At 36.6% G+C, this 13,380-nt stretch overlaps 1 protein-coding gene across 1 annotated transcript in view; it reads right to left on the bottom strand.

Moving 5' to 3' along the window:
• The window catches only part of RyR (Ryanodine receptor), an 841,404-nt gene that overhangs the window by 553,765 nt on the left and 274,259 nt on the right, over positions 1 to 13,380 (bottom strand). Inside the window, exons 36-37 of the mRNA XM_090376454.1 lie at positions 12,819 to 13,008; positions 911 to 1,040 (exon numbers count right to left, since the gene is read on the bottom strand). Coding sequence (XP_090232580.1) covers positions 911 to 1,040; positions 12,819 to 13,008 — 320 coding nt within the window. The remainder of the gene's footprint in view (positions 1 to 910; positions 1,041 to 12,818; positions 13,009 to 13,380) is intronic.

The raw sequence follows: 13,380 nt of genomic DNA on the forward strand, positions 1-13,380 counted from the left end.
TGTGGCGAGATCCAATATTCCTTACATTTCGAGGGTACAGCTCTAAAATGGTGTTCGCAGGCCGGCCGCTAGTTAGTACACCGGACCGAACCTATTGGTAACTCTCTAGGAGGCTTCTGGATCAGCTAGTGTATAATCTTGCTACCTCTACTCTTCCTCCAGTGACTGGAGGAAGTCCGAGTAGTGTATATGAGGGGGAGCATTGTCGAGGCCACGTTATGTCAAGGAACTGGGTATATGCTTACCATGTGTACGCCATATCCAAAATTTAATTACTTCATACAGCATGTCCCACCCACTTTTTCTTACTATTGAATACACCATGAATTGTCAAACTAATAGAGCAAGCTTATCTGTGAAAAGATCTAAACCTCCCAAACACTTCCTAATTCATTTCACAAATATACGTGGTCTCAATTCTAAGCTCAATGATATCCATTTCCACTTGCAGTCTGCCAAACCCCACGTACTTTTTCTGACAGAAAAAGTACATGGGGTTTGGCAGGAACCTGTCATTTCCATTGGCAGGAACCTGTCAACTTTTCTGAGCCTCCATGCCACAGAGTGTAGAGTAGAGAGGGCTCCTAAGGATTGAGGGGTATTCTCCATTAGCACATTTATTTCGAATTTATTATGTGGGATTATCTAAACTGGCTGCTCAGTTTTAGATAATTGTAATCTAATGATCACAATTCATGAAAATAGAGGCATATGTTTTTTTTTTTAAACTCAAAATAATTGAGTATTATCATAACACTCTTTTACAAAATAAAGCATTCCATTAATTATGTATGTTTCTTAATATCTTGGATATCATGATTGTAATTTAACTTTTGGATATAATGTAGCCAGCTTATAAAAAAAAAATTTTTTTCATAACATATGAACAAAATAAAGCAAAGTTCATTACCCAGTAATATGTTGCTATTTTCAAGTAAGAAACCAAGATGGTCAAACATAGCTTTCTGATTTTGACCACTAGTGCGACAAAAGAAGCAAAGAAATCGACAGCATGCCACAACCATTTCATGGGATGTATCCTGGAAGAAAACAGAAAAGGTTTATAAATACTCATGTGCATGAGAATTATAAATTTATAACCACATTAAATACAGAATGGTATAATATTCTGACTTCATTAACTATGTATCATCTATCAAAGTCCCTCAGGCTTGTCACAGACATTCTTCCAGGTACAACAGACTAAGGCTTGCTACCTGGGAGTCAAAAATGCTGTTGGATATGATACTTCGATGAACTGATTATACTAAAACATAATCAGTTCAAGTTCTGTTCCTGGAACTCAGTTCATGTTTTGTAACAACCAAATCTCCTGCTTGCTCCATCATGATGGCAGGACTCTTAGTAATCATAGGTATCCTCTCTCTCCCCCTGGCGTATGATACTGCACTTTTGTTTCTTATGTGGTGACCACCCACATAAGAAACAAAATGAATAGTGATTGAGGTGTAGTAACCACATGACACAGAGGAATACTACACCTCTATATAAAAAGCAACAGTATGTGGTAGATGATACTCTTCATCCAATGCAACACCATCACTTTGATTAATGGAGGCTTGAAGTGGCGAAACCCATGTTTAGTCTCCTGAGCAAAAGTCCAACAATCTCTCTCTCTCTCTCTCTCTCTCTCTCTTCCATCATACAGTATGATTGATGTTTTTAAGGTTATGACGGGCATTGTTGCATAAATTTCATTTTGATATTAGAACAGTGTTTTCAGGTTAGCTGTTAGATAGTGCACTGGAATGAATCTATTGGTAAATAATTAGAAGGTATCTGACTCAGCTAGTGTATAATCTCCCTGCCTCTACTTTGTCAGTTAGTGAACTTGAGGGAGTCAGAGAAGTATTTATGTGGTAGGCATTATCAAAGCCATGTTGTGTCAAGGAGTTGGGTATATTCTTGCTGTGGGTACATCATATCCAAAAATTTCATCAAATACAATATGTCCACACTTTATCTAATGAATGGAAGGGCAGAGGGGTTATGCTGTTAATTAAGAAAAACATAAAATCTAAGGAAGTGCATCCAGTTGACATAGACAGACAGTGCAATGTTGAGTCAGTTTGGTGTGACATAAGCACTGGAAAAGCAAAAATAAGAGTAGGAGTGTGTTATAAGCCTAATGACTCTAATGAGTAAACAAACAATTGTACAGAGAAATAGAGTGGGCAGGGTTGTGGGCAGACCACCATTACTGTCATAGTAACAGTAATGGTGGTCTGCTACTGCAACAGGATCTAGAAAATTTGGGCAGGTGGGCTAAGAAGTGGCAACTGAAGTTTAACATTGACAAATGCAAAGTACTGCATATGGATAGAAGTAACCCCTGAAGAATGTACCAACTGTGTGGTTAGGTTCTACCACTTAGGGAACCATTGTATAAAATCTTACAGGTGCATTTTAGCCACAGTAGCTCTTGCGCCAAGAATTCTTAAATCAAATCAAATCAAAACCACTTAGGGTGGTAGAAAATGAAAAAGACCTGGGAGTAATTGTGCAGTTAGATATGAAGTTTTCTGAGCAATGCAGACAGGCTGCCGGAGAAGGTTGTGGAGTTTTGTCAATGATATACAGGAATTTTGCTAGCAGAGACAAGGAGGTGATTATCTCTTTGTGTAAGGCAATGGTCAGGCCACACCTTGAGTACTGTAAACAGGTCTGGAGGCCTCATTTTAAGAAGGATGTAGAGTTGCTAGAACAAGTACAGAGAAGGGCAACAAGATTGGTGAGGGGAACAAAAGGGTCCTCTTACCAAGCGAGGCTTAAGTTCTGCAAATTGCAGTGGCTAGAGAATAGGCACCTGCGAGGTGATCTGATTGAGGTGTATAAGGCCTTGAATGGGCTAAGCACACTGAATTCTGATGTGATTCTTCCACTTGCTCAAATTAAGAACCTAAGGAGGGATAAATTGAAAATGAAGAAAGACAGCTATAGAATAGATGTGCAGAAATTTGCTATTAGCCAGCAGGTGGTTAATTGCTGGAATAAACTTCCATCTGTCATTTGGAAGTTGATAGCTTAAATAAATTCAAGGAGGATCTGGACAAACTTTTAGAGGGAATGGTTGTGTGAAGTTTTCTTTTTTTGGCTGATGCTACATAAGCTCATAACACTTGCTTTCTTGCATAATATGCTCTAAGAACAAATTTATCTGCAAAAAGATCTAAACTTCCCAAAAACGCCTTCATTCATTTCATATGCATGGTCAGTTCGAATCTCAATAATTTCCATTTTAACCTACAATGTGCTAAGCCCCACTTACTTTTATGATGGAGTCTCAATTGCAAGTTCTCTCAATCATTACTCATCTCAATTGCCTTAATTATACATTTCCTTTCAAAGTGGTATATGTCCACTCTGATATTCCTTTTCAGATATTTTCTAACATGGAATCTCCTCTTTTTGATTTCCTCTGGCTTAAAATCTCTTACCCCATTCTGTCAAATTCATCTGTTATGTCTATTGTTCTCCAAATTTCACTAATCACTTGGGACTCTTTAACTTCCTCTCTCTAAAATTTAACTTTCTTTGGTCTAACCTTCATGACTTTCCTATTTGTTTTTGTGATTTTAAGATTCATAACTCCAACAGGCTTCAGCTTTTTAGATGTACAGACCCATCTGGTGAAGAAGCCAAGGTATTTTCAAATATTAATGACCCCACACAGCTTGTTCATTTATCTACCAGAATACCAGACAATTTCTAACCACATACACAACACCCTTGATCTTTTTTCTTACTAACAGTCCTTCCAAGTACAAAAATGATGTCAGCAGTCCTTCAGGGACTTCAGGGCATAACTTGGTGTGGCCACTTCTCCAACAGCATCTCTCTCTTATGGTCATTCACCTTCATGGTGTTTGTCATTAAAGAAATGCAAAATGGGGTGATCTGTATGATTTTCTAATCTTCTTTACCTTGCTGAAGTGCTGTTTTAAATATCTGATCCCAATGTTTGCTTAGGTCGTATCACTGAAATTATTCTTGTAGAGATGAAATCCTTTATTCCACACTCTACTCTAAAATCTAATCCTAATCTAAACATTAGTATTCAAATAAAGATGCTAAAGCTGTTCAACATAAGAACATAGCATTTTGCAACTGGCTTGTATCAAATGTTCAGCTTCATTTTCTACCTATACTAAAGCTCGCAAAAATTGGAAAACAATTATTAATCGATCCAAACTTGATTTTGAACAGGCTAAGAGAAAACTTGTTTCTTATCCAAATGGTAGTCAAGCATTGTGTTTTCTTGCCAAAACTACTAGCCACAACTTCTGTCTAACAATACTCCTACTTCTGTTTAAAACCTGATAGGTCTATTGCATCATCAGCTAAAGACAAAGCCGACACTCTGGCATCTATTTTATTTCTAACTTTTGTGTTGACAATCATAGTAAATGACCTCTTGCCTTACCAAAATATTCCACTCAATGCCTCACATGGTTTCTTAAACAGAAGGGTATTAAAAGAATTCTGTTTCTTAATGCAAAAATGTTCTAGGTCCCAATGGCATTTATTTTTTGTTCTCAAAACCTGTATCCTGTTCTTTGTCACCTTTTTATACTTTCCTATTCCACTGCTGTTTTTCCTTCTGCTTTGAAATTTGCTTATTTGGAACTGGATGGATAGCTAATTCCAAAAAAGGGTGACAAATCTCTCCCTTCCAGTTATTTATCTCCCTTCAAATCTCTCAAGTTACAAATCTCTCCCTTCCACATTGCACTTACCTGTACTCTTTCCAAAGTAATGGCGAAATCCATTAACTCCAAACTTTGAACCATCTTGAAACCTTCCATCCAATCAGTGATCATCAATATGAAATCTGTCAGTGTCAATCCACTGGTGATATATTGGCTTTTAACATGTCAAAGGTTGATTACATTTGGCATACAAGTCTTTGAAACAAGCTCTCATCTTATGGTCTGACTGTTTTTTGCAACTGGGTATCCAATTTTCCCTCTGAACATTCACTGTGGGTAATAGAAGATAGTGCTCTGTCTTCTAACTTCTGATTAATGCTAGCATTCCCTAAGGTTCAATTCTTTATTATACTCTTTCTCCCTTGTATGTTGACCTCTTCAACTGACCAGAATTCTATCCATAGTTTTGCTAATGATAGTATATTATATTTCACTTTTAAGTTTGAGAAACCTTACATTTCACAAACAGCTTCCATTTCTCTAATATCCAAAACAAATTCCCAGGTAATTCTCCAATGGGACAAAGAAAACTTAATTAAACTCAAACTTTCTAAGGCTCAGAATTTTTTTTGCAAGAAACTTATTTCTTGCAAAAGGAGTCTAGTGATCCTATTCTCATTTGGACGACATTCAGATTTAATATGCTTCTTAACTAAGAGCATAAACACATCCACCAGAGGTGGCCATATTTTGAAAATTGGAAAGCGGGACAACTTGAAACAAAATGTGTAGTATAGCATTTTTTCCTTCAGAAAAGTAAAAGAAAAATATAAAATTACAATTGAAATACATTTTTTTTATCAATCAATCATCATATTTATTTGTTATATGATTGTTGTTAATATGTATTTGTCCTATATAAACTGTAATATTATTTATAAGTTATTTTAAAAATAGCGAGGAAAGTAGTCTTCCTCGCTATTTTTAAAATAACTTATATTTTTCTTTAGATTTCTTCTCCTTCCAAAGATTTAAAAAAGTTTTTAAATTCTGAACAGGACATATTATAGTTCTTTCACCATAAGTTTGGCTTCTAAATTTTCTAATAAAAGATGCTTTCTCTCTTTCCACCAAGCAGTTTTCATTAAGCTGAAAACTCTTTCTGATGAAGCATTTGAATGTGGAATGCTTAAAATGGAGATTACGATTTGAGACAAATTATTTGTCTCTGGAAATTTTGAGAAATATTGCACCCATTTTCTTTTCTTCATTACTCAGTGAAGAACAAAATGCCTTTAAACTTTCTCATTTTTCTCTTGTTATTAGAATTAATTTTTAACACATCTGTTAGGATTAATTTAAATTACATAAAATCAATAAATTAACAGTTTTTCCTCTCTTATTGCGACAAGTGATGGTATTATTGGGAAACAGGGCTTGAAGTTCTAAATCAGGACAATTCTGGTCATATTAGCATTGGCATTAGCATTAGTAGAGGCATATGATGCAAGAAAGCAAGCTTATGCTGCATCAGCCAAAAAAACTTTCCACTTCACCCCTCTGTTTTTTCGAAATATCTGTCCAACTGAGAAGGACATTTTTTAAATTTATTTAGGCTATCAACTTCCACAACAAGGGATGGAAGTCTGTTCCACCAACCAACTACCCACTGGCTAAAATCAAATTTCCACACATCTATCCTACATCTGTCTTTCCTCAATTTGAATTTATGCCCTCTCAGGTGATTATTCTGAGCAAGAGGAAGAATTCCATCAGCATTGAGCATGCTCAAACCATTCAAGGCTTTATACACCTCTAACAGATCACTTTGCTGGTGCCTAGTCTCCAGACACTGTAATTTGCAAAACTTAAGCCTTACTTCGTAAGAGCAACCCATTGTTCGATTCACTAATCTTGTTGCCCTTCTCTGTACTCGTTCCAGCAGCTCTACATTCTTCTTGAAATGAGGCCTCCAGACCTGTATACAGTACTCAAGGTGTGGCCTGACCATTGCCTTATACAAGGGAATAATAACCTCCTTATCCCTGCTAGAAACATTCCTGTATATCATTGACAAGACACCATGAGCTACTCTTGCAAACCGTCTGCACTGCTCAGAGAACTTCATATCTACCTGCACAATTACCCCAGGTCCTTTTCCTTCTCTACAACTGTCAGTGTAGTACCACAGAGTTGATACGTTGCTCTGGGGTTGCTGTTTCCCATATGTAGTACTTTACATTTGTCAATGTTAAACTTAATTTGCCACCTCTCAGCCCATCTGCTCAACCTTTCCAGATCCTGTTGCAGCAGCATAGCATCAGTAGTGTCCTTAACAACCCTGCCAACCTTTGTATTGTCTGCAAACTTGGACATTAAGCTTGATATACTATCATCAATATTATTTATAAATACAAAAAACAATAATGGACCCAACACTGAACCCTGAGGGACTCCACTAATAACATTAGTACACGATGAGCAGAGTCCATTGATTACCACTCTCTGTCTTCTCCCCCTCAACCACCCCTTTACCCAGAGCAGCAATTTGCCTCCAATGCCACACTGCTCCAATTTGTGCAGCAGTCTTCCATGTGCAACAGTATCAAAAGCTTTTCTAAGATCCAAGTATATAATATCAAAGTTATTCCCTGCATCCAGTTCTTTTATGACTGCATCACAGTGTCCAATCAAATTGGTCAGGCAAGACTTTCCCTTAACAAAACCATGCTGTGTCCAAGCTATAACTGAAGTCTTGTCTAGGTGATCCTGCAGTGCTTCTTTAACCAGTGCCTCCATTAAGTTTCCTGGAACAGAAGTTAAACTCACAGGTCTACAATTACTTGTCAGCCTTTGATCCTCCTTTGTGAATTGGGGTCACATTTGCACATCTCCAGTCTATGGGTACCTATCCTGAGTCCAAGGAAGCTCTCATAATTATGGCTAAGGGTTTGCTTACTTCCTTTGCTGGCTCCTTTAATATCATCCAATAAATCCAATCATCCAATAAACCCACAAAAGCTTTGCTAGTATGTGAGTGACCAACCCACAAATTCCAGTCAATATCTGGGAAATTAAAATCCCCCATTATAAGGCTCTCTGATTTACTGGCCCACTCTATTTCCCTGTACAGTTTCTTATTATGCTCATCAGAGTCATTAGGCCTATTGCACACTCCTACTCTCAATTTTGATCTCCCAATGCTTATGTCACACCAAACTGACTCGACACTGACTGTCCAGCAATGTGGACTGGCTTCACTTCCTTGGATTTTATGTGTTTCTGAACTAATAGCATAACCCCTCCTCCCTTCCTATCTTGTCTATCCTTTCTGACATTGTACTCCCCAAATTCCAGTTCTGCATTCCTTATATCTGTGTGACCCCATGTCTTTGATATCCCAACAATATCTGCCTTTGATGGTTTGAGCAATACCTCAAATTCATCAAATTTATTTACCAAACTCCTCGTATTGGTGTACACGCAAGTATACATGCACCTGTTCCTATTCTTAGCTACCCTAACACAACCCATGTGTTTACTTGTACCGCAATGACTCCCAGCAGTCTCTGAAATATCCTGCATCTTGTTTTCCAGGCTTCTGCTCATTCCAATAGAAGCAGTGCAAGAATCACTTTCACCTCTGCCAGTGGCTACTGTTAAGCTATTAGCCCTTGTATCCCCCCCCAAGCTAGCAATTTTCCGACCCACTTAACACTGCCTCGATAGCGTCAGCAAATATTCTTGCACCCTTTTTATTTAAGTGTATCCCATCCCTGTAGAAGAAGTCTCTCCTGTTAACAAGTACAGACCAGGCTGAAAAAAATTTTACCCCTTGAGCCTTGCACAATCTTTCCAGGGCCAAATTGATTGACAAGGCTCTAATCATATACTCCCTCCTATCGTGTCTGGGCAGAATTGCAGACACAATTTCAAATTCAACCCTAATTCACGGCTTTTTTTTCAACAGTGACCTGTACTTGTTAAGCAATTCTGCCGGTCTTCTACTCTTAATATCATTAGTGCCAACGTGTACAACTATATCACCTTTTGTGGCCTTAAAAGATGATATCCGCTCTACAACGTCAACCTTTGCCCCTGGCAGACATACCCTGGTCCTGTTTTACAAAGCATGTTCCCCATTTCCCTGACAATAGAGTCACCAACAACTACTAGTTCCTGTGGGACCAGCGCATTCTGCCTTGGGGGTTGCCGCTGTGTTGCGTGATAACCAAGTGCAAGCTCTAGTGTTGATGTGGGCAGCCGAGAGCTTGATGGGCCCCTTAATTTAGATCCTTCGAGGGCATCTACCCTGTCCTTCAAGCTCTCATATAGGCCCATAACAATGCTGAGTTGTCGCCTGATTTCATTACACTCCTTGCATCGCGCACACACAAAGACATCCCCCATGGCAATATCATGTCCCATACCCGATTGCTCTACAAACATCATGTAAGCAGTACATTTTAAAAGGCTGTGATTCAGATGGCAACTGTCCCCCTCAGTTCTCCTCTGAACCACAGCACTCCCATTAGCTTGAGCCTTTTGCTTTGATGCTCTGGTCTGAGTCATGATTTCAATTTAATTTCAATAAAATTTCAATTTCAGTACAAAATTATAACCCTAAACTTGTATCCGAACACAGTTATAACACTATATATATTTTTCAGTATCAAGTATTATCTACGTGTTCTGTTCATATAACTTCCGTATCAAGTTATGTATTTATTATATAAGTCATTATATGTATTTAGTTAAAAGTACAATTTAATTGACAATGAAGTTTAACAAAATTAGTAGATTTTACTGAATAATTGGCAATATTATATTATGGCAGCAAGTTACGAAAGGTAAATCTATGGACACTTAAGTATTAATTAACTTCCAAATCTCGCTGCCTCAATTCAGAATAAACTAACGATCCTGACTAGGTCTATAAGCTACTTATAGAAAATAATTTGATGTAACAATTGGCCAATAAAGCGGCTAAATATGGCTAAAAAACTTCTCGTTCAGCGGACCTGCAACTTGTATGTTATTGTTTTTTTGTTATTTGGATTTTAGGAGCACTAGCAACTAAAGCCATATTGCTCCAGGATATGCGATGGTCATTCCCTGACCTTTCCGCATCCTCCGTATTTGGTGGTGATGGGCTCGAACCCCCGTATAATCAAGAAGCGTGTGCTACGCACTGCTGCTCCTTCCCACCTGGCTACGGATGCGCCAACCTGCAACATGTAACACGTGGATTTGATACCCTTACCGATATTGGGACAGTTGGCCACCCTGACATCCACCCACCTGTCCTGTCTGTCCTTCCTGTATACATTGTACCCCCCCCCCACATATTGAAATTCAGTATTCCTTATGTTTGAGTGACAGCATGTCTGCAATATCCCAATAATGTCTACATATGATGAATTAATCAGTACTTTAAATTCATGAAATTTATTTACAATTTGTTTATTCCAGGCATTAGTATACATGTACCTGTTCTTACTCTTAGTTACCCTAATACAGCCCATATATTTACTTGTTCCATGATGACCAACAGAAGGCCTTGAAATCCCCAACACCTTTCTTTCCAGGCTGCTGCATGTTTTAATAGAAGCAGTGCAAGAATCACTTTCACCTCTGCCTGCAGCTCTGGCCAATCTATTGCTGATGGGATTCTTCAGTAATGCTGATGGGATTCTCAGCTGATAGAAATCTCAATGCTGATGGGATTCTTCCTCTCGCTCAGAATAATCACCTGAGAGGGCATAAATTCAAATTGAGGAAAGACAGATGTAGGATAGACGTGCAGAAATTTGCCTTTAGCCAGCGGGTGGTTGGTTGGTGGAACAGGCTTCCATCCCTTGTCGTGGAAGTTGATAGCCTAAATAAGTTTAAGGCTCAGCTGGACAGGTATTTTGAACGAACAGAGGGGTGAAGTGGAAGTGTTTTTTTTTTTTTTTTTTGGCTGATGCTGCATAAGCTTGCTTTCTTGCATCAAATGCCTCTACTAATGCTAATGCTATTAGTCTGCGTATCCATATCTCCCCCTCCTCAAGAGTGTGTACGGTCACATGAAATTCATGGTTTTCTGTATATATTACGATTCAAGACAAACTGAGCAACTGCACTTTGAAAGCTGCTGAAACATCAGGAATAGTCCTAAAATGATAAGTCCTAATGGTCCTTAAATCTTATACTATAGCATAAATGTGTTGAGTTTTCAAGTTTGTTTTTTGATCCACTCTTATCCTCCTGTATATTAATCACTTTTTTCCACTGACTGGAAATTTCTAAATAGTTTCAGCAATGGTAGCTTGCCTACAATCCACCTTCATGTTCAATAAATTCTTCTTTACACAAATATCCACTTCTTGAATATTCACTACTTGTAAAGTTTTTACCCATTAACTATCTTTAAATGCTCCAAGCAATTCTCTAATGGCAAAAAGAAAATTTGGTTAAATTCTTATCTTCTGCTTTCATACTCATCTGCAACAACATTCAGATTTCTAGACAAGATCCATATCCAAACCAAGAAAAATCTTGAATTCAACTTTTCTTGGCATAAGTACTTCACAAATATTGCTTCCTCTGCATCTATCTACTTCCCCCCCCCCCCCCCCACTAAATAATTATTGAGTCTACACAACTCTTTCCTATCATAAAATATTGTTCCCAGATAGTGGGAACAATATTCTATGGAACATGGTGCTTCCAAAAATTCTCTTATACTCATAGACGCTATCTTAAAGAGGCAATTAAGGCTAATTAATTATTCTCATTTATAAAATTCGTACCACTTCCCAATGCACAGACTTTCAGTTTCTACTGCATTCAGCAGATTAGTATTTGAAAGGATGCTTTCCTCAATAAAATGATTTTTTTCTTAATTGAAATTTGCACTGTCTGACAATCATACATTTTTTCATCTCTGTTATAGCAGGCATCTTTAAACTATTTAGTTTTTAATTTGTATCAATATTATTATTATTGTTTCTTCTTCAAAAGCTTTATTATTTTTTACATTTAAAAGATTTCATATAAAACAGTTTAAAATAATTTTAAAAAATTAATTTTTTCACATTTTGAAATTTATTCGCTATTCCTTACACATTCCCATGTAGCTTTTATATTCATTTAATTTTTTGCTAACCCACTTTATTCATTTAACTCAATTTTTAATCCAATTTATTAATTTAAGAAAAATGTCTTGAAAGAATGTCTTAAGTTTGTTTCCAAAAAATTGCTTAAAATTGAATGTTTTCATTCAATTTCAAGCAATTCATCTATCAATTTCATTTGATTTTTTCTCTTCCATTTGCATTCATTAATTTTTTTTATTATTTTAGAATTTCATTTCCATTTTATCAAAGGTATTTTTTCTACACCTGTGACCTCTTTAATCACAAAAAAAAAAAAAAAAAAAAATTAGCCTGAGAACTACAACCTCATAAACTTCAGTCTCATTATCAGTTTTTAGCTTCACCCTACTTCCAAAATTAATTTTATTTTTAATAAGTTTAGATTATTTATTCCAGTCACAAGAGTAGATAAGAGTGTTTTCAAGAAATTTTACCCATTAACTATCCTAGATTCAAAACCTTTGCCAAAGAATTCTCTTAATTACATTAAATCCATAAGAAATAATATTTTTTCAAATTTAGATATATAAAATTTATGACGTTATTTGGTTTTTAAATCATATACTATAATGCGGAAAATTATGAAATATCACCATAAAAATTTTATTTAAGTATTGTATAACTTTTAGGTAAACAATTCATTCTTCCTCTATTTTGTAGTGCAATAACATAATGTGCATTTTGAATGTACAAAACTCTTTTATATATGTTCTGATTAATAAAATAATTATTTTTGTTAATTCTTCATGAAGTACACTGTTTTTCATATAATTTAATAACTCAATAAAAAAAGGTTTCTCAGTCTAGGGAAAAGTGCAAGAATAAAAGACACTTAACTTTGTTTTGAATTCCAAGAAAACTTTTATTAAATTAAACTGCTTTGACCATGTTAAGCAGAGGGTAACCAGACTCAGAAATAGCCATAATGATTTCGATAAAAGCATCAATATAAAGATTTTTAATCTGCAATTTTAATACCTTTATGTTTCTTAATTAAATATCTACATACCTTATCAGTTGCTTCAGGTGCCTGCCCAGGACTAGTAGGCGATGATGCAGCAGCTGCAGGCTGCGCTGCAGATTGGGTCTGTGCTCTCTTGCCAAGGGTATTCATCATGACATCCATTACATTTTCATGTACCCTCAAAATTCGTATTAAATCAGGATGTTGAAAGAAAACTCGGTTATTTACCATTGCCCTACATACAGAATACATACAGGTGAGAATTAAAAAATATATATATCTAAATCATATATGTAAATCATAAAATCATATATGCAAATCTTCATAAATATGCAATTTCAAAAATCCCGTATTTTTTAAAATTCTTCATAAAAAGAATGCACTTCATCGAGAGTTATTGTCAACTTCACTGGCTATAGAGGCGCCTCCGTAGCCCAGTGGGAAGGAGCAGCAGTGCATAGCACACGCTTCTTGATTAGACCGAAGTTCGAGCCCATCACCACCAAATACCGAGGATGCGGAAAGGTCAGGTAATGACCAACACATATCCCAGAGCAATATGGCCTTAGTTGCTAATGCTTCTAAAAAAAAACCAAATAACAATAAC

Source organism: Mastigoproctus giganteus, chromosome 6 (genome assembly GCF_048544385.1).
Source record: "Mastigoproctus giganteus isolate SK-2022 chromosome 6, ASM4854438v1, whole genome shotgun sequence".
Lineage (NCBI taxonomy): Eukaryota > Metazoa > Arthropoda > Arachnida > Uropygi > Thelyphonidae > Mastigoproctus > Mastigoproctus giganteus.